The sequence below is a fragment of the Antrostomus carolinensis genome, unplaced genomic scaffold (genome assembly GCF_000700745.2).
Source record: "Antrostomus carolinensis isolate BGI_N321 unplaced genomic scaffold, ASM70074v2 scaffold20131, whole genome shotgun sequence".
Lineage (NCBI taxonomy): Eukaryota > Metazoa > Chordata > Aves > Caprimulgiformes > Caprimulgidae > Antrostomus > Antrostomus carolinensis.
In genome coordinates this window covers 161,670-184,093 of record NW_010292833.1, presented here as the reverse complement: position 1 = coordinate 184,093, position 22,424 = coordinate 161,670, and the positions used below count along the sequence as shown (strand labels likewise).

Sequence of the window (22,424 nt, the reverse complement as noted above, 5' to 3'; positions counted from 1 at the left end):
GGAAAAAGTCAGCATTACAAAATAGTGTTTTATTGCTCCCTTGGTAAATGAGAATCTTAAGGGGGGGGGAAAAATGCCCACAACCCTCCTCTAGAATAACAGCTGAGAAACACAGCAAACCCCTTTTGTAACCCAGAAATAACGGGTGATACTTCAGATAGCAAATGCTGTGTTTTTAACAACATTGTGTAGGTCTGACCATCCCATTGAAGAGAGGATGGACTCACATTAAAGGTACTTTGTTTTTTCTGAATGTCGTTGCAGAGTTGCAAGCTCTTCTGTTTACTAAACTAATATTTAAAGTTGTAACACAGATTTTTTTCCAAGATCATGGAAGAATTTCCCTCTAAGGTACTCTGTAATGTATGAGTAGGAACAAACATGGCTCCAGGGCTTTGAGTTGACTTTCTTTAAGTCACCAACTCTGAAATGAAATATTTTCTTGTTTTCTGTCAAGGTAATTGATTCAGCACGATTTTCCTAATGGGCAACTCCTGATGGCTTTGTGATAGTGTTAAAAAATAAACTGATAAAGAAGTTGTCAAATGTCACCATGTACATCTGTAGCCTTGGCGAGACAGTGACTTTGTGGGCATGCTGGATGTGAGGACATGGAGAGGGAGAGATATCAGCAGAATTATATAACTGCAAAACCATCTCCTTAAACAGAGCTGCCAATTTATTTTTCCAAGTTAAACTCCCTTGTTATGAAGCTTCTGCACGGAGATGCAGTGTTTGCATTTCAGTTCTTGTCTCCCCTTTGAGTCCTTTGGCTTGAACACCCTTCTTCAGTAGCTGACAGTGTTTAGAACTTCCCCTGAATTCCAAACCAAAGTGCCTTTGTGGTAGAACGTGCTTATTTTGCTCACCCATTCTGTCAGTCTGCCTCTAGCAACTATAATTTCTCATTGCATTTCATCCACGTTGAGGCTGTTTGGATGGATGTTCTGTTTCTTATCAAGTCTGGTGTTGCTCTTACACACTGGCCCAGGTTGCCCAAGGAAGTTGTGGATTCCTCCTCCCTGGAAGTGTTTAAGGCCAGGCTGGATGAGGCTTTGAGCAACCTGGTCTAGTGGAAGGTGTCCCTGCTGATGGCAGGGGGGTTGGAACTGGATGATCTTTAAGGTCCCTTCCAACCCAAACCAGTCTGGGATTCTTACAACACTTCATGGCATCATCTAAATGGAACTTCAGGTTTTTCAGCCAACAACTAGGAGACCAGTGCATTGACTTTCTCTTTTCCTCTTCCTTGTGTATCTATGGACAAGAGCTGCCGTTCTGTGCTTGGTGCAGGAGCAGATTCTGAAGCATGAGGCATGCTCTGCTTTCTTGTAGGAGTTTTATGCTTTTATTTTCTCTTTTGTTTTCTTTTCATCTCAGGGAAATGACCAGTAAGATAAAAAAAGAGATTCTGTGTCAGGCAAGCTGCACTGTCTGGTCTTCATGACTTAGGCCTTCAGCTTCCTGGAGGAAACTCTGATTCAAATGATTCTGAAGTACATGATAAAGGAAGTGTGAGACCCTTTGGGAAGTTCTGTCCATGGCCATAGTGTTTTTAGTGATGAGGAGTGACTGGATTCAGGTAGTACCTGAGCAGCAAGTTGTGAATGTTGGCTCCTTGCAGTTGTGCAGATTTTACTTTGCAAACCAAGTCCCACTCAGACTGACCCTCTGAGCATTTAGGGACAGAGATGTTGGAATTTCCAAGACCACAACATAGTAATTTAAAAGCTGCTTTCTATGGGTTTGAAAACCTAAAAATACCCCAAGGGATTTTGTTTGGTGGGGTTTTTTTCTCCCCTAAGTGCATTTTTGGGGGTTTTGGAATAAATTACAACTGTGGCTTGGTTTTGAGCTTGCCTTTTTCTGACAGAATACAGCACGCAAGGGTAAGTCCCTGTAGTGTGTGTTAGTTCTCCTGCAGCTGTTGCTAAGCCAGGCGATTAGTGTGGAAGCTCTTAGCAGCAGCAAGCCATAACTTGAAGTTAGTGATCTTTTGGATGTCATTAAGAAGGAAAATTTTTATGTTGTTCTTTAGAAATAATACTGATTTACTCTCTGAAGTCTTATTTTACACTCTGCAGATTGTTTTTCATTTTGGATTTCCCCTGTGAGAGTTTTTTCTATGTTAAAGAAGCAGATAAAATCATTTTTATCATGCATGCATTGATGGATTTATATCTCTGTGCTCTTGGGGGCTGGCACATAAAGGCTCCAGAGCTGCCACTGGCAATCAACTCCCTTACCCTGATCTGGAATTTTCATGATGGGAATGGGGGACATAAGGGAAAAGGATATAAATATTTGATCACTGTCTACAGGTTTCTCTTTTTGCTCCAGCAGCCCCAGGAGAAAGAGTTATGTCAACTGTATCTTATAAAGAGCTATGAATATATTCTTTTTTTGTAACATTTAATGGGGTAATTTGAAAGCTTGGCTTTAGGTGGGTGTTAGAAATCCTATAACACTTTTCCAAACAAGTGAAAGACAACCTCAGTAACCTGACTACTGCTTCTGCTGTCCAAACATCATCCAGCAGCCAAGGCAATGGGGAGGCTCTTGCTTGAATGCAATGCTTAGGGAAGAAAAAAAATAATAATAAAAAAAGTCAATTTACCCTCAGGGTTGCTGTTCTGAACTCCAAAACATCTGAAACACACACGTCTCCCTCCCACTGTCCACCTGCAGAGGAAGCTTTTGAGAATTTAAAAAAAAATAATAAATTAAACTGATGTAGTTTAGTTCCTCTCTCAGCCCGGTTCCTCCTGTCTGGGTTGTGCTTTATGCATGCTGGGGCAGGCCTGGACAGCTCATGCCAAAGCTGCGTTTATTCTGTCCCTTCCGTGTCAAAGCTATAAGGAGAAAGGCAGGAGGAATGCAAACAGAGGAGGAGGAGGAGAAGGATGGTCCAGGCTCAAGCTTTTCTCTTTTCTCTAGGGCATTCTGTGCAGTATGGCTCTTGTCAGGGAAATGCAGATGAAGGAGGGAGATAACAGAGATGGGTTTTAGCCTTCTTGTTGTTCTTCTGCACTTCCCCTTCCATTTTTCTGTCTGTTTTGTATGACTCTCTACCATACCTCTTTTTGTTTCCAAAGCACTCTAGCTGTGCTTCTGATGACTCCTGACAGAATAGAAATCAAGACAGAGTAGAGGTTCACCTGCAGTGAAAACAGTGCTCATGACCACACTTCAGCCACATTAACATCCCTTCCCTTCAGCCCAGTGACCAAGGACCTCATTACTCTTCCAGCCAAGCTGCCTGACACTGTGGTGATGTCCTAAAACAGCAACCTTTGCATTTTGTTCCTTGGCAGAGTGTTAGCAGGTTTCCTGCAGCTGATGCGTGGACCAAGGTCAGGCTTGATGGGGCTCTGAGCAGCCTGCTCTAGTAAAGATGTCCCTGCTCACTGCAGAGGGGTTGGACTAGATGACCTTTGAAGGTCCCTTCCAACCCAAACCATTCTATGATTGTATGATTGTATTCCCAGCTGCCTCATTTTATTAAAAGGTTGTAAAATACCCCAAATATCTTTACTTTTCCCTTGTTGGAAGTGATCACAGCAGCCTCAAGGGTGTGATTTAATTGCAGGCTTAAGGGAGGGTGGCCCACAGTCTTGTAAGTGGGAAGGGAGGTGTCTGTGAGTCAGTCTCTCTGTTAATGCATGCTGTCCATGCAGCAGGAGATCTTGAGAACATCTGCACTAGGAAATCTCATTCCTTCTCCCTTGGTAACAATTATCTCAGCCACCTCAACTGGCACTGTTATCCCATGTCCCAGTGATAGCCAGTTGGATCTGGTGTATCAACAGCTTTGACACACTGAGTCTGTGGGTGATGGTTTCCTTGTAGGCTGGGTGAGAACGGCAGAAGGTGGACACTGTCATGATAGAATATGATTCCTAGCAGGAAAGACCTCTGGATTTGCATTTTTTAATTTTAAAGACACTTGGATTCTGTGATAATGCTTCCTTTGGGCACAACCTACCTTGCACAGTCTGGTTTAACGCTGGCTGCGTGCTGCCAAAATGTCTGTGAGCAACCTGTGCTGAACTCAGTCTCCTATTTTTTTTCACCAAGTCATTTAAGGTCTGGTTGTCTTCTCACTGGGTTTCCTTCTAGCCTTAAGATCATGATTTGAGATAGTTTGAGTTTTCATTTGAAGGATAGTGCATTGGGTGCAGCTGGCAGTGTGGGGCTGCGGTGGAGCTGCCCCATGCCGGACACAGCTGGTTCCAGTGAGCTCTGCAATGGCCCCACCACAGGACACAGCTGAGCCCATCAGGAAAGGTGTTGGTTCCTCCTCAAAAACCTATTCAAGGAAGAGCAAAAGGCTCTGTAGGCAGTGAGGCGGAAAAAAAGTGTGAGGAAAAAAATCTGTGTGAGCACCCAGCTCAGAGCAGGAGGAGGAGGTGCTCCAGGTGCCGGAGTAGAGGTTACCCTGCAGCATGTGGAGAGACCATGGTGGGGCAGGTGGGTGTCCCCTGGATAGAATTGCAGCCTGCAGAGAGGAGCCTGCACTGGAGCAGGTTTTCCTGACAGGAACTGCAGCCCATGGAGAGGACCCATGCTGCAGCAAGGGAAGAGTGTGAGGAGGAAGGAGCAGCAGAGAGGAGCTGTTGTGGAACTGACCGCAATCCCCATTCCCCATCCCTCTGCATGGCTTGGGGAAGGAGGTAGAGGAGCCAGGAATGGAGGGTGAAGTTGAGCCTAGGAAATGAGTCAGGAATGGAGGGTGAAGTTGAGCCTAGGAAAAAGTGGTGGGATGAGGTGAGGGGAAGGCATTGTTTTAATTTATCTTTGTTTCTCTCTATATAAATTATTTTAATTGGCAATAAATTAAATTTTCCCCAAGTCAAGTGGGTTTTACCTATGACAGAGATCTATGATAAGTGACCTCCCTCTCTTTATCTTGACCCATGAGGTGTTTTGTCTTATTTTGTCCCCTTGTCCTGTTGAGTTAAGGATTGTGAGAGAGTGGCTGGGTGGGGTTTGGCAGGCATCTAGTGGGAGAAGCTCAAATGCCACGTGGTTGGTTGCCTCTCAGTCTTGAACTCCATGTCTCCATTTCACAGTCCCATGTCAGGGGTAAATGCAAGGGCAAATCACTTGTGCAGAACTATCTTGCACTCTGGATTGAGAAGGTCCTCTCAGTACAGTGGTGAGTGACTGTCCATCACCTACTCACTCAGTTAATGAATGAGAGCTGTTTGGGTGTTGATGTTTGTTTGTCCACACCAATTTGCAGGCACACTTCTACGTCTGTTTTCTTGCTAATTTGCCTTAGATCTTAGATCTTAGCTCATTTTGAAAGGCAGGTTTATCTGTGGGTAGGCTGTGAACAGTTCCCAGCTACGTCTACATAGTCCTTTCTGTATAAGACTTTACAGGGGGCTTTTTGCTAACAGGAAAAGAAATAGAAGAATCAGTGAAGGCAGATGAAGCTGGAGATGTCACTCCACTCTTCAGCTTGGTACGTGAAAGAAGATTGGAAATTGTACGTGTGATATTTTGACAGTGTCCTGGAGTTCTGGCGCTGGCTGATCTGAAATCACAGTGCTAAGGTCTTCTTCAGCTGAGCTTATGATCACACTTTAAATCCTGAGAAACAGTGCAGAGTTGTATGAAACAAACAAACAAATTACTGTTCCTCTGGCAACTGTCTGTCTATCTCTGAGAAAAATTTTTGAGACTTCATTAAGAAATTATTTACCCCAACACGTGGGTATTGTTTGCTGTCACACTTTCTTGTCTTTTTCCAGTAATAAATCATCTATTTAGAGATTTGTTCCTGTAGTTAAACAACTTGTAAGCATGGCCAGAATAGGCACTGCTGCTTTTGCTTGCACTTCATCTTCAAAATTCAACATGCTCCCTATCCTAAACCATCAGGAGAAGCACTTCTTGCTAATACACCTGGATTTGTGGCTGCAGCAATAATCAGCAACCGCTCATTATCACAGTCTGGTGGGGCAGCACTGTGGTGTCAGGCAAGTTACAGTCTGGTTACCTGTGCACATATTAAATACTGATGGCAGTGCAAAGGAACCTGTCTGACTGCACTGAAACAAGCGTCTCCCTTTTAATCCAGTCAGAGCTCCTGCTCTGAAAAGTCTGGTTCTCTGAGACAATTGGAGTGGGGGATGGAAGCAGAGCTAGCTGGAGCAGATCTCTGGTGAGAAAGGGTCTGTCTCTTCTCTAGGTGGATTGTGTTTGAATGCTTTAGTTGTGCTGAAGTAGAACAGCCACTTGTACCAGTCAGGCTTATTTAGGAGAGGGAAAGGTTATTGTTTTATATAGGAAGTTATCCTACTAGGCAACACAAACTGCCATCAACCTGGGGCTTCTTTGGGCTCCATTTAAGAAACAAAGCTTGAATAAACAAGCAAAGTAAAGCTTCTTTTGTATGCCTAGTGTCTTTTTGGCTTAGGATCCAGTTGTTGCTGCTGCTAGGTAGGTTGAGCTCTTCTGAGATCACATCAGTGGATGGATGCAAATACAGATGCAGTAACATTATCCTTAGGACAGAGCACAAGAGAAAAGGAAGAAGGGCTGATAGCCTTCAAAATGACACATTAAACTCCCCAGCAGCTGGTTCCTGCTATGTAAGTTTTGCCAGTGAAAACCTTTTGAAGTCAGAGGTGTTTGGATCTCTGCGCTGGGTCTGGAGACAGGCAGCTTGTCTGCTCTGAGGGAAAGGCAGGCACCAGCATCTAGTAAGCTTAATGATAAGAACCTGTTTGCTCGTTTTATGAGTAGAAAGTTTATGGGATGGTCAGAGCTAGCAGGGAGCTAGGCAAATCAGAGGCATCCATCAGAGGCAAATGTTTGTTAGCCTCTGTAGCAGTAAAGGAGAGACTGACTTTCTTCACTGTGAGGGTGGTCAGACACTGGAACAGGTTGCCCAAGGAAGTTGTGGATGCTCCTCCCTGGAAGTGTTGAAGGCCAGGCTGGATGAGGCTTTGAGCAACCTGGTCTAGTGGAAGGTGTCCCTGCTGCTGGAAGGGGGGTTGGAACTGGATGAGCTTTAAGGTCCCTTCCAACCCAAACCATTCTATGATTCTATGACTTGATGAGCATGATGCCCCATCAACCCTCTCAGCTGAATGTCCAGGTTTTCATTTACACATAGGTCAACTTTCAGAGCCCTTCCCTGCAAGTGTCAAGTTTATCCCTCCAGGTCTGTAGTGAAAGGCCTTTGCTACTCTCCCAACATACCACGGAGCAAAGCAAATAGTACCAGCACTTGTGTGCCTTTGTGTTCCAGCCGCAGGGAAGATAAATGGCTTATTGTGCTCATACTGAAGGTCAGTGGGTCAAATACTGAGTAGAGTCTGTCTTACAATCTGTGCCTAAATTATAGGAAACAGTTAGGTGTGTGCTTAAATCCAACCCCAGACACTAAAGAGCTTAAGAACACTCTTACACTGGGCACATTCCTGAGTATTTGCACAAATAGGAAAAATACCAAGTGTTGAAAAACTTCATATCCAAAATGTGTTCATGTCTTGGGTTTGTTGTAGGAAGTTAGCTGAGCCTGTGGCATATGTCTAGCCAAATGAGATGTAAGGAATACAGCTTACCTGGGGCCAAATCCTGCCTACTATTAGTCGAGTCTTTCTTCAGTGGTCTTGATTTTGAGAAGGGAATACAATATTCATCCAAAGGTTATTATGCAGTATTTTACACCTTTTTAAAATAAACTCCTCCCTCACCTTTTTTGTTATAGTCTAGTTAAAGCATTTGCACCCAGAGGAATGAGTGGAATAAAATCCTGGCATCAATTAAGATCTTATGTTCTAACCTGTAAAAATGAGGTGAAGTATCTGAGCTGGAATGCAAAATCTGGAGAAAGTAGTAAGGTAGTTTCCGGTGCTATTTTTGTATTTCCTGAGGCTTGTGTCATTATGTGCTGCCTTATTACTATTCTCTTATATAAGATATGAAAATAACAGAGGGAAATTGCTTTTCCATTCTATTTCCTGAAGTCTAAAACACACCATTATTTTATTTTGCATTCAGTTATCTCTGATATTTAAATGCTGAAGATCCATATTAGTTGGATGCTTCATAACGTAAATCCATGTTCCTGAGACTTCAGTTTATGTTTGTAGAATTCCTTTGGAATATTTCTTTCCTTTGTTGCTCTTTTGTTGTTTCTCTTGTTTATTCCATTTAAAAGTATTTTTCTCTCTGCAACAAGCTTATATATTTTTTGGTTTTGGTTCGGTTTTTTTCAGTGTTTTTTGTCCCTGAGTGCTACATCTTGCTCAGATTAGTCTGTGACAGATTGGTCAGGTGTTGAAGCCCAATGGGGTATGGCTGGAGCAAACCTACTCTGGTTTTGCAAGCATTTTAGCTACGGTGTAGTATGTGTGACTGTTAGAGTGGTAACACAGTAACTCTTAAAAAGTCTTTATTTTATTGAGTGTAATAGCACAACCCCTTTGGGTTTGTTTTGGGTCAATTTTTTTGAAGGATAGATGTCTAACTTCAGTCACAATTAGTTCCTTCAACTATTACTAGCTCTTGTGTGGTTTCTGATAAACTGTGGATGTTTTCTGTGTATTTTGACAGGTGTACAACATGTTTCAACATCAAAGCCTTGGCATTAAAGTCAGCATTCGAGTGACCAAACTAGTCCTGCTTCGAAACCGGCCTGTGAGTTCTAACACATTTTTACCCTGCTGCTCCAATTGTGCTGTGGGAGTCTCACAGGCAGAGCAGGATCCCTGTGCTGGGGTTGGAGGGGGGGAGAAGCGGGGCATGTCTGGCCACATGGTGACAAATTGTAAGTCATGTCACACTTCAGCAGGCACTATTAAAGGTGGGAAGAACAGGGGGCTGTGGGAGTGAAAGGAGCTACAGTCCTTTTATTTATCCTTCCTGCTAAATCTTTGCCTGCTTATAGTTGCAAACCAGTCTCAGGAGTTAACTGTTAAAAAGCTTGAAAATTATATGGCTCTGGTATCAAATATATAACTTCCAGACTTATGAGACTTTTCAGTGTAGTGCTATATTAGAAGCTTATGACTGCTGCCAGCTGATGGAGTTTGTTCTGTAAATCAAAAGAGAAGTCAGTGTGGATTCCAAAGTCTCTAGTTCACCTGCTCAGATGAAGCTGGTTTTGCACTTTTCTTTCTATCACGTTTATATCTTTGAGCCTCTGACTTTTCAGCATTTTTTTTGCTTTATGCAAAGACTGTGACTGATATTTTTATTTTCTGTATCTCTCTTTTTTTTTTCTTTTCCCCAAAAAGGCAAAGTTGTCTATTGGACATCATGGAGAGAGGTCTCTGGAGAGCTTTTGTCAGTGGCAAAATGAAGAATATGGTGGGGCAAAATACCTTGGTAACAACCAGGTTCCTGGTGCGAGGGATGACACCCCTCCTGTGGATGCTGCTGTTTTTGTAACCAGGTATAGTAAGGTCTGGTTTATCAGTTCACTTCAACCAATAATGGCCCACAGTCAACGATGGGGTTATCCTGTCTAGCAGTAATCTAAGAAAAAGATCTCTGCTGATGATACATTTGCTACCTACATGCTGCTCACATGCCTCTTATGAAAGTGATTTGTCTTCTAAGGGCAGTTAATGACAAAACAAGGGGAAATGGGTTTAAACTGAAAGAGGGGAGGTTTAGATTAGATATTAGGAAGAAGTTCTTCACTGTGAGGGTGGTCAGACACTGGAACAGGTTGCCTAAGAAGTTGTAGATGCCCCCTCCCTGGAAGTGTTCAAGGCCAGGCTGGATGAGGCTTTGAGCAACCTGGTCTAGTGGAAGGTGTCCCTGCTGATGGCAGGGGGGTTGGAATTGGATGATCTTTAAGGTCCCTTCCAATCCAAACCATTCTATGATTCTATGATTCTTTCTGTGTATACTTAACAAGGTCATGCAAAAACATCTCTCCTCTTGAACCAGAGCGCTCTCATAGTCATGGTCACTATAGCATGTTGTAATCAGGAAACAGGTAAGGCATGGCTGTAGCCCAGCTGATACTTTTTTCTCACACCAGCTGGTTAAGTGTAAAAAAAAAAAATAAAATAGGTGAGGTTTTGGAGCATATGCCCTTCTTCCTAGAAGAAAGAAGCTATAGAATTGAGACTGCAGCTGAGAACAAGTGCTGTGTGTGTAATTAGGTATGAAGCAACTGAACAGTCTGAGAGGAACAGACAGTGTGTCAGTAATGGGGAGGTGGTGAGGAAGTTATCACCTAAAAAAAGTCAGAGATGAATACCGTAAACTAAATTAATTTTCTCTCTCTTTGCCCTAGGAAATAACCACTTTAACACCTCTCCTCTATCACAACTGAGACAGAGGAAGGGTGTCATTCTTAATTTGTTTGTACGTTTGAAAACTGCTGCATTTATTTCAGGCGTGAAATCATCTGTGTATGAACACTTGAGCAAAATTCCTTGCAGCTCACAGCTCTGTGCCTATTGATGTATCGAACACATCAGGGTATGGCCCAGATAAAGTAAGCAAAAAGGGTCGTGTCCCTAATAACCTGTCATCTTTTTTCCTTCAACTTCACTACCTGAGCTCAAACTCACAATACAATGCAAGTCCCATGTTCCTCATAGTTACCATAAACTTTGAGTTGCCAGCCTTTTAAGTTGATGGCATACTTTAACATGTAAATGAAGAATGAATTGTTAATTAAAGTGGGCACTAAAATATAGTCTAAGATGGATGCTGTATGTGCTAGGAAAACACTTATTTCCTACCCCCTTCTCCCATTGTGAGACAGGAAATGTCTGTATTGCAGTTCCATATTACTCACCTCTTTCACCTTTTTTTCTCTGCCAACAATATAAGTAGAAATACATGTTTTTGCATAAACTGCCATTCTGATTGTTAATAATCTATTGTGTTCGTAGTCACATTGCAGACTATCCATGGGATTTTGGTGAGTGTTCAGTAAAACAGCTGGTGAGCAGGGCATGGGGCCAGCAAAGTTCCTAAGAATGCACCTTCACAGACATGTGTGCAGTTCCCCTAAATCCTTCTCTCTCCTCTGTATTCAGCGTAGTCCAACCAAGCACTTAGGCAGATACTTAACATTTTAGACAGGGTGAATAGTTCCTTTGAAGTCAATGGGCTGCACATCCTGATTATAGTTAAGCATGTGCTTCATTGGATCAGGGCCTAAATAAATAACTAACATTTTTGTTAAACTCATCTGGGCATCCAGTTGTCCTGCATGACAAGTGAGGCATACAGAATCTCTTCTGATGTCTTCTAAGCGTGGGGTAGAGGGAACGAGCAGAGCATTTCATCTGTGCAGTCTCTCTGCAGCTTATAAAATTGAATGCATAATATCAGGCTAAATGAGTTGGACTCAGGTATCTGAGGAAGAATTGTAGAAAGAATTTGTAGGAAGAATTGTTCCATAGATTTGCAGGGTTTTGCAGTCAGAATAGCTGGAGAAGAATAGGTTTGGTTGGGTTAGAAGCTAGATTCAGATTTTATGTGAAAGTTGAGGCCAGGGAGCACGTTTCTGTGCATAAGAGCAGCATTTTTTCTGTCTGATAGGCCAGCAGTGCACACTTGTAGTCTTTTTCCTTCCTTCTTGCTGTGTCTTGTCATCCTCCTCCCATCCTGCTTCTGCTGCATAGAGGACACCACATTGCTTGGAAGAGTTCTGGCCCAGCAGCCCTATTCCTGTGTCAGGGAAATGAGGTTTTCTGCTCTTGGCTTTGTAAGTGTGTGTGTATGTGTGTGTGTGTCCCTGGACCCTCCCCAGACTGTACAGATGGACCAGTGGTAGAGGATATGGGAGCGACAGCATGTCCAGCACAAGCAATTGTGCCAGAAAAAGCAGAAGCTGAATTTTCAGCAGCTGCAGCTGCTTTAGGACTAGAAACAGATTCTTTGGGGTCAACCTCTGAAGAAATCCCTCTGGTTTCAATCTGGCTGCATTCATTTGAAATACCAAGGCCTTTTGAAACTTCACCTCTAACTGATGTTCCCCATATATTCATTTGTATGCAAAAGTAGATTACCTAGGAGGCAAATATCCCTCTTGTGGGATTTTAATACTATCCACCTGATTGAGTTTCAGGTGAGAGGCATAATTATGTCTGTGAAATAAGTTGTACAGTTGTCCAGTTCAGTAAAAAATGAGACAGTGGGAATAATCTTTTATAGCCCTGAAGGTCTGAGTGTAGTGTTCTGGTCTCTATAATCATCAGATTTTTCTTGTTCAAATTCTGTTTCTGAACTTGCAGAAATTCTCATCTCTGAGAATTTCTTGTTTTAAGGACTTTATACTTCAATGGACAACTGGCCAGAATAACTTCTGTCTGCAGAATCTGTCTTAATGACCTTAGGAGCATGTCTCATTTGAAACACACTCTTCTTGATCTTCTGTTTTTTGCATTCCCTAGGAAATCTTCAGACATACTGATGTTCTTCCCACCTCCTGCCTGTTCACTTATTAGACTATAGATGATGTGGTAGCAGAGCGAAGGGTAACCCAGCACTGATAGGAACAGAATTCAGAGCTGTTGTTAAGCAAAGACTTGTTTATTTCCTGACATACTGGTGTAGTTATTCCATTTACAGCCTGCTCCTCCCTTCCACATTTCTCCAGCCCTTTGCCTTCCCATTAAATGTGCCAATGAAGCAATTCAATGTGCATCGAGAAAACTGGGTGCATAGTGCTACTAAATGTACATATATATGTGGAAAGTTGTTTTTGGCAGGTTTTTGACTGCACCAGTTTCCTCTGTCCTTTAGCTTTATGACCCTGCAGGGTTAAACTGGTCAAAAGATGTCATCTGAAGGATGCTGGGAAGTGGCCATTAAACAGAATATTTCTTATTCATGTTGCACAGTTCAACTATTGTCCTTCTTTCTTACAGGAAGGACTTGAATTGCAGAATTTAGCTTAGCACAGTTAGGTATTTTTTTCCAGTTTGTGTGAGCCAGATGGAAGAGTGGCTGTAGGAGGAGTTCTGAGCTCTTCTTTTCTGGCTATTTTTATTGAACAAAACAACTGACTTGTTGTCATATTTTTTTAGAATTGTTTAAGTCTGCTAATGGAACTGCTCTGCACAGTACCCCAAGTGATAATGACTGAGAATTTCACAGGTCCCTAGAAGATAAGAACACACATTCTGCTTGATTCAGTCAGTGGCTAGAAGTGAAGAGTAAATTGCTTCACAGCTACAACGTGTGATTTCAATATATTATTCAAAGCTTAGTGTGATAAGGTCAGATCTTGGATTTGAACTGCAGCTCCTGGAGTAAGAGTTTTATTCCAACATAGCTCTCTAAAAGATTCTGCTAACAAAACTATGTCTCTGTGATAAGAGACCTCCACACATGCAATGAATATTGAGATATCTTTTTTATATCCTTGGAGTATTATTCATGTCAAGCTCTCACTTCGAAAATATAGATGCAGTCAAGCTCAAAAATGCTCCAGAGAGAGACCTGTGATTGAAACCTCTTTAAAAGCAGATCAGTGTCAGTGCCATGATGGTGCCATCTTTCCTCACTGGTGTGACTGATCCACAAGTGAGACAGATCTTTCCTAATGGCTTTTCAGTCTTTGTCTACCCTCTGATTGCCAGGAAAGGACTGTAGGAGTTTCAGTATGTAGGTTTTGTGATGGGGTGGAAGAAGACTGAGACTCACCAAGCTCATTTGTGACTAAAGATTTGGCTGTGCTTTTCAGTTTGGCCACAGAGTTTGGGGGTAAAACATTTGCAATAGGTCTGGATGATTTAAAGCCTAGCATGTGGGTACAAGATCTTCAAATAGAAGGATGATGTATCTTGGACTTGTGTTTATGGCAGTTTAAAGGATGGGCTGAGGAGGTTTCATACTTTCAGACCTGCATGAAGTGAATTGGGCAGCTATGTTCAGTTCTTGCTGACCTGTTTCAAGTCCTTCCCTGACCAGACAGCCTCACAGCACTCTTTTTACAGACAAGGATTGTTCTACCTCTGTAGGAGAGTCTGCAAGTTGTGCTGGATCATTTATGAGACCCCTCATTTTATGGCATGGTGGTAATTTCTCCAGGGAGCTGCATGAAAGTGCCAGACACCTTTCAGTGTAGAACAGAGGGCAAGGAGCAAAATTGCTGTGCTTTATGTGCAGAGCTGGCCAGGCCCTGAAGAGAGATGCTTTTCTAGCAATGGCCTCCTGCCATCTACTAATAGTTTAGCTATCTGTTGTCACAAGAAAAGCATCTGTTTGATTTACCAGTTTATGTAACATAATAAGACCTTAAATAAACCTCCGTCAAGTTGGCTCTGGGAACTGAAGCAGGCGTGTGTGTGCCAGCTCCGTCAGGAGACTGTCATTAGTCTTCTTTGGAAAGGCTGGAATGCCAAGGTGTCGAGACACAGTAAGGCTGCGCTGAAAAATGAAAGCTGGGGCTGGTGTGTGGTCGTAGCTTCCGATTTTGTTTTGTTCCTGTCTGATTTTTTAATGTTTTGATGGTTGTTATGGTTTTTCTGCATTGAAGCGTGGTGAGTTTTCAATGTCTGCTTAACAAGAGCTGGTAATAGCTGTTGTTTCTCTGCTTCCAAGCTCTTGACAATTTGATTTCTGACTTTCAAAGTAGTTTGGTGTGAAGGGTTTGGGTTCATCAGCCACAGTCCTGGGCCTTAAATCCCTTTTCCTATAAACCCTGATTTCATATTTTTCTTCAAGAAAAAAGTATTTTTCATCTTTCTCTAAGTATTTTCTTTTTCTAAGTGTTTATCTTTCCCTCAGTATTCTCTAAGTATTATCTTTCTCTAAGTATTTTTAGTCTTCCCCCTGCCAAACTTTTCAACTCAAAATCCCACAGGGAGCTCAGGCATTTTAAGTGACACACTCCAAATGTACTAATATGATTCTCTCACTGGCCTCCCCACAGGGTGAGGAAAGCCATAATGATAGAGATTATGGTTCCTCAGCTTCCCTTAAGGAACTTTTGAAATGGTTTAGCACATGTGATGCTTTTCTCCAGCTCCACTTCATAGCGGAGAGCACTGCAAAGCAGGTCTGGTGAAGATAGCTCCTAAAGTTTAGGTCTCAGTGCTTATTGAAATGGATTCAAACCATTAATTTAGTTATAAAATACTTTTCCTCCCAGACTTGTTTTTCTGTCATGAGGAATCTCATTTACAAAATCTTCTGACACAAAGTGTCATCACGAAGATGGTGAGCTTCAAGGGTTTGTGTTCTGTTTAATGCAGCCCCGTGGATCCCTGGCTGATTTGTGCATGCCAGTGACATATGTGATGTCATGTCTGAAGGGGGCCTACAGGAAAGCTGGGGAAGGACTTTTCATAAGGGCACTTAATGACAGAACAAGGGGAAATGGGTTTAAGCTGAAAGAGGGGAGGTTTAGATTAGATATTAGGACAAGTTCTTCACTGTGAGGGTGGTCAGACACTGGAACAGGTTGCCCAAGGAAGTTGTAGATGCCCCCTCCCTGGAAGTGTTGAAGGCCAGGTTGGATGAGGCTTTGAGCAACCTGGTCTAGTGGAAGGTGTCCCTGCTGATGGCAGGGGGGTTGGAACTAGATGATCTTTAAGGTCCCTTCCAATCCAAACCAGTCTGTGATTCTATGATTCTATGTGAGATCTGGGGAGACTGGATGAGACGTGAGGGAGTAACGGAGACCAAATTAAGTCTCTTGAACCTCTCTGTGGTGGATTCAAATCATAAAATAGCAAACCTGACTGTAATAACGTTTAGCTGAAGCCAATTCACCTACCTGTTACCTGGCAAATCCTCACATTTTGTTTCTTCTTCCTTATCAAATCTGTCATTCTCTATTTAGTCCTGCTTCTTTCTTGTCTTTTTTATTCCAGTGAAGAAGAAAAAAACCGAGGACCTGAGAATTTCTGAGTATGCATGATGAGTTCTGTGTCCCCAGGCAGCATCCCCACATATCTCCTTCTCCCACTTTTGATGCTACTGTTGCATCACAGGGTGTCTGCTCCTTTTTGTTACAGTTCTCTTGTGAAAATAAGAGGTTCTGTTTTAAACCACTTGCTGAAAGAGTCTGACATCACAGAGTGAGGCAGTGCTCTTACATTCTAAATTTTAAGTCTATTAAATTGGACTGTAGGATATGGAGCCGATTCACATAATTGCTTGTAATCTTGCAGGAGCAATCAATGCTGCTATCAGTGTTGTCATCGTGCAGACAGCACAGCAGTTTGAAAAAAAAAAACCCCAAAAAAACCACAACCCAAACCTCAACACCCATAATATGTGAGTCATGCATCAGTGCTTTTTCCTAGCCTGAAGTCTGGAGGCACAGGATACATTTCACTTCTCTTCTGTTTTTCTTTCTAGGACAGATTTCTGCGTACACAAAGACGAGCCTTGTGACACTGTGGGTAAGTCAAAGAAACAGGGGAGAGTGTTTTGATAGCCAACTCTATGCTAAGAGGTGCTTTCTGGGCAATTTTTCATTCTTTGGTTTACTGTAGTGTTGCTTTTGCTATTCTGTATACCTCTGTGATGCAAATATGGATTAGTTAAGCAGGGTATGAACTATAAATAAGCCATTAAATATTAACCCCTTCTAAGCACTGGAGATCTCTGAGTAAGTAATCTGAAGTATTTCTATTTCTTTGGAGTGGATGTAGAATTAGATAATGGGAGATGAGGAAACTGTCTTTTGGTATGTCTGTATCACGCTCCTTTCAGTGCTCTCTCACTGAAACCAAGAATTTGCTAACTAATGAATGTATTTTGCATTGTAAGAACTTGTGTAACACTCCCAGATCAAACTGGCACTCAGACACCGGAGAAGAATACCTCATTGTAGGAAAGCCAAGTTAAATCTTCTTTTCTGCCTCTTACTCCTCCTATTTCCTAACTGCCTTTAATCTTATCCAAACCCTGGATACACAGGATCCTTACATTCTCCATGTTAAATACTGATTTATTTATTTAACTTGGGTAGCAGTAGCCTTCACTGTATCTGTATCACCACACTAGCAGCAGTGTTTGGAGGCATAGCTCAACATGCTCTCTGTGATGACTGCATGAATTTTTTTAGACCTCCCTCGAAATCAAGCGACCCCTTATCCTACATTTTTTGTAAACTTGACATGCATCCTGTTTTTCAGCAGATCTTACACTCCAGTGTTCAGAGAGATGCTCGCAGAGTGGGGGTTGCTATGCTGACAGTAGTGGGTGATGAAGAGCAAAGGTGCCTTCTACTTGAAGGCTACTGCTACCCAAGTTAAATAAATAAATCAGTATTTAACGTGGAGAATGTAAGGATCCTGTGTATCCAGGGTTTGGATAAGATTAAAGGCAGTTAGGAAATAGGAGGAGTAAGAGGCAGAAAAGAAGATTTAACTTGGTGCCTTCAGCATGAGCTCTGAGACTACCCACAGAAGTCTCATCTCAGAATGCAGGTCTTTCCCTCTCTGTCTTGTGGAGACTGATCAGATGAAAGGAGGAAATAGCTGAAAATACATATATTTTATTTTCAAACAAGAGCAAGGACTAGTTTCTACATCCAAGTTTTCTTTCCAGTGGGAATCCTCACAATGTGTTTATTCTGTGTCTGATGGAAACATGCTTCCACCGAGGAAGGCTCTGTGTAGTGACACATAGTGACTAAGGTCCCAGCTCTCTCCATTTTTAAAGACAGGATTGTTGAAGATCTCTATTCAGGGAATGATATTGCCATAGACAGCATGACTAAGGAAATACTTTTATGACTTCTTTTCTGTTCTTACAATACCCAAGTGCTCTCTTGTGCTGCAGCTTGCTGCAGGCTGTGGCTCCAGTGGAGAAGGTGGAAGATCAGAGGAATAAAGATTAAACTCATCTGTTACTCTTTCCAGCATAGTTTTTCCAAGATATTTAGAAGTTGAATGTTCCTGGGACAAAACCAGTGTGACCTCTTTCATTCTTCAATCCTACTTTTCCTTCATTCTCCCCTGACAGTTCCATTATGTCAGTTCCAGTGGCAGCAAAGCACTAGCATCTTCGTTTATGCATTTTCTATGCCCCACTGTTTCTGTTGTCTGAACCCAGAGGCAGTTTATCTCTGAAATCCTCCATCATATGATACAGTCTTTTCTTAAATACTGTTGAAATAAGTAAATATTTTGATAACAACAGTTTTTCAAGCATTATTGCCTGTACTCAAATTGGTGAGTTACTGTAGTTGTCTCAGATCATTACAAATTTAGGCCTTTATCTGTGTTGTGTGTCCTGGCAGCATATTTTGAATGTTTTCTTCAAAACCGTAAAACAAGGAACTATTCTGATAGGGCTGCAATCTGAATGAAGTCCACCTAAACTACACCACACTGATATCTCATCTGTCCCTGCCTTGAGAAATACTTCTTATGCTTAGTGGCTGAAGGTAGACCCTGAAGAAGAACCAATTCCTCTGGTCATCAGGTTGCAATGGTGCAATATGAAGTTGGAGAATGCTGGATTTTGATGGATTGCTATCCATAAAACAGATATTTAATGTTTCTGAGTCCTTATGCATGTCCTAAACCCATAGGACAGTATCTGATAATTATGATCGCTGTGTCTGATGCCCTGAATATATAAAATATTTGTGATTTACAGAGATCATTGTCTCTGCCTTCCGTGCATGGATAGAGCACTGTATTCCCCTTTCTCTGACAAAGGCATTGTGTTGCTGATATAACTAAGTGATTTTTCTTTACTGGTGAAAGTTAGCCCATATATAATCCATTCATATTACACATTAGACCAGAAGGGCATTTGGCCTTGTTGTGTCATTTGCATATGTGTTGCAGCAGGGGAAAATTAAATTAAGGAATGTACTTCTGTGGGATGCCACTGGTTTGAAAAAGTGATTAGTGTTAGTGCTACTAAATTTTAACTGTGTGAAAGATTCTCCAGTTTTCCTCTTTTGTCAGAATAGGGAAAAATAGGTCAGTCATAGAGAAACAGGTTTTAATAGCCACCATTCTGTGCCCTGGATATATGTGTGTGTGTGTGTGTGTATATATATATGGGTTATATACATAGCAACATTGCATGGCACTTACTTGGGCTTAATATGAGTGCAACAATCGAAGTAGGCTAATGCCCCTTGATATACCATACTGGTTTCTAAAGAATTATGTTGATGTTTCAGCTGTATCTATTGTTGCCAGATTCCTATTCCTCATTCCAGCTCCCAGATAGTCCCCCCCAAATCATCAAGACTTCCTGCAAAAAAGCAAGAAGCTAGTTCAAAGAGTGACATCACATTTGGTCTTGATGGTGATGCTGAGGTTATCAGAGTTCTCTCTAACAGCAACTTACTTTTATTTCTTGCCTTATACTTTGCTTTTATATATGAAGAACATGGTCTCAGCAGCTGCATATGTGTTTTTATACCTGCTTATGGAGGAAGTTGTCCATTGCAATGTGGGACACTGCCATCCTGTAAAGGAAGAAACATCTTTCTGGTGAGCAGGCACTCACCTAAACTAGGAGACTGAGGCTACTGTGCTATATAAGGCAGAGAATCTGGACTCTAGACTCCTGATTTCTATTCCCAGCTCTGGCATTGACTCATTGTGTGACATTTGGCAAGGCAATTACATTCAGAATGCTTCTGTCTACCTCTATGAAATGAGGATTTTAAGTGCAAAGCTACAGGAGATTGCATGGCATAAGAAGGTCTCATACAAAGCAGTGTGGTGTCCTTGAGTGTATGATGCAATACAAGTCCATAATGTAATGTTGCTTAGTCATGTTTCAGAGACTATAAAGAATCTGTTAGATTATGTGTACTGAAATAAGAGGACTCAGAGTGCTGTAGGTAATGTTTTTTTTTAGTGACAGTGCTTTGATTTTCTTTACACTGTGAGAAATATGGAAGCACAACTTTCCCTGGTGGAAGTATTGAGGCCCAATTGCTGTTCGGAAGTGGGATTGTGAAGTTTAAATGTCTTATAAGGGGTGTTCATTTGTGCTCAAAAAAGATCCATATTGAAAAACCTGTCTGGAATCTTTGCCTGCCATGCAGACACAGAGAGAAAACAGCAGCAGGAGGTTTGTATTTGTATTCTGGCAGGGGCCCCTCACTGAAACCAGTTGCTCTGGGGACTTTGTTCAAATTTTCTTGGCCCAGCTGCCAAGGTAGTGTGGAAGGTTACATAATAGCTGAAACAAGCTCAAAAATGGTGAAAATATGTAGGTATGTCTTTGTGGGGTGATACCCCACTGGCTGCAACAAGAAACAGAACCACATTTCTTTAAGAAATAGTTTGTTAATGCTCATTGCTCGGCTTGGTTGTGTAATTTAGCCCTAAGAACAAAAAGAATTTGAAAGGAGGTGGACAGAAGAAAAACAATCTGCCTGTGTGCAATACATTTGCAACACTTGTGTTTCAGCAGCCTCAGTTGTGGGACCTCTGATACGCTCTGCAATTTGAGCAGGGAAGGTTGGGTTTGTGAGACACAGCCTTGTCACACACCAATCAAAAAGTTTACAGTCTGCTGCTGCTGCTGCTTCAGCCTCATCTCTCGTGATGTGACTCTGACCAGATCTGCCGTTTCCTGCAGAAAAATCTTTGTTCCAATTGAGCTGCCTCTAAGCCAGCCAAATTGAGAGTTTAATGTCTAGCTATTAATATCAGGCTGCAGCTTGGAGCCTTGCACGTTGTCAGAATCCAACCTTTCTGTGACATAAGCAGATTGAGAATGCCCCTTTCGTTCAATATTTCCACTGTTAGTGCCAAATAAGCAGCTTTACGGTTAGTTAGGAATGATCCTGCATATTTCAAGGCAAAGCCTGGCCTCGATTCCTCAGTGTACATGTTACCCCAGATCCAAGCTGAAGCTTCCCTGTATTCAGCTAATAATAAAAGTGGGGGCAGTGTGGAATTGGGAAATGGAAAATGAGAATGTGTCTTAAATATCCTTAAATTGCCCTGGTTAAAAATGTCTTTACCTCTGCTGCAGTCACATGTGCTTTTCTGTGGCTTGATGTCGGGGAAGAGAAAGCAGAGTACAGTGTATGTACTGCAGATGGGCAGGTTTAGTTGAAGGAATAGCTGCCTGGAGAAAACTGAGCATCAGAGCAGAGGTGATTGAGAAACATCGTTTTCCAGACTGTTTCCACAAGTGAATCAATGTTTTGTGAAAAACATTCCCATCTCCTGGCTGGCTTTAATTAAAGAGCTCAAAGATAACTTAGTGAGAATCCTGAAGATTATAAATCCTGCTATAATTTGTGTCCTTTTTCTTGAGTCTTCCAAACACTGATATGTCAATGGGGAAATCGGGTTTGGGGTTTGCCACTGTGCTGGTGGGTGACTCACAGATGACATCCTTCTGCTGTACCTGTGTGTTCAGATCTTAGTCCTTTCCTTCTTTGACAAGTGTGTAGAGAGGGTGGTGCTGTCATATTATGGGTGAAAAGTGCTGTCATGGAGAGCTGCATATTATGGTGCTATTAGCCAATTTCCCTCCCTTTGTAGCTGGACCTTGCTTGCTTCTTAAGTATTTATCATAGTAAAGTAGTTCAAAATATGCCCAGGTTTTGCAAACAAGATGTTTGGTCTGTGTCTCCAAGTAGTTTTCATCCTTTTTTTATTCCATGTAAAACACCTGAATAAAGGACTGCTTATTTTTACCTTTTCCTTAGCTGTTTGCTTGTGCAGTTGGATGTTCTCCTGTCCACATCAAGGAACAGTTCTGGTCGGTCCTACCTGTGCTGTGTACTGTTCATTTAAATCTTCTTCCCTAGGTAATACTGATTCCAGTCCCCTAACAGTGTCACAACAGAGAATTAATCCCCAAGGAAAGGGAAAAGACTAGCTGGTTTGCTGTGAGTGGAAAAGAAAAGGAATTCTCACATTAAAAACATTTTCCACAGTGGTTCGTGTTGAATGTTTCTGTATATTCCAGGGCGGGTTTTTATTTGATGCCAGAATAAATAGAAATACCTGCTGCTTAAAACAATTCATTAGAGAAGCAGTGCCTGGCTTTAGCAAAAGTCTTGCTGGGTCTGTCCTTCAGACCAAAATCAAACACGCTTTAATGCATTAAAATGAACATACTGTAGGTTAAAATGTCCCTTAAAGAAACACTGTCAAGTTGTTTGTGAAAGGAAGGGACCTTGCAATGCTACAAATTTTCCTGTCACTTGTGGCTTTGTAGGGCAATGGAGAATCAGGCTGCTGGCTTTATGAAAGCAAAGGGAGCCACGGCACTGTGCAGTGGCAGACTTTTTCCCCTTGCCTTTTGGTTGCTAGGGAATAAATGCTCAACTGCACAACCCAGCCAGTGCAGAACTGTGCTATTGGGCATATTCATCACTACCATCTCTCAGGCCCCACCCAAGCCACAACGACCTTCCAGTTTCTTTTCACCAGCTAGCAATCTCTCCTCTTCCAAATTCCCACTAAAAATCTGTGTGCCAAGTGAGTGTAATATAAGATTGCATAAATTTTAATAGAAGCACTGGGATA

The 22,424-nt window shown here is 42.0% G+C and overlaps 1 protein-coding gene across 1 annotated transcript in view; it reads left to right on the top strand.

Moving 5' to 3' along the window:
* ADAMTS17 (ADAM metallopeptidase with thrombospondin type 1 motif 17) overlaps positions 1 to 22,424 on the top strand; it is a gene marked incomplete at its 5' end in the record, with an annotated part of 183,263 nt that overhangs the window by 21,192 nt on the left and 139,647 nt on the right. The window contains 3 exons of the mRNA XM_010177095.2: positions 8,575 to 8,658; positions 9,258 to 9,415; positions 16,306 to 16,349. Of these exons, the coding sequence (XP_010175397.2) occupies positions 8,575 to 8,658; positions 9,258 to 9,415; positions 16,306 to 16,349 (286 nt within the window). The remainder of the gene's footprint in view (positions 1 to 8,574; positions 8,659 to 9,257; positions 9,416 to 16,305; positions 16,350 to 22,424) is intronic.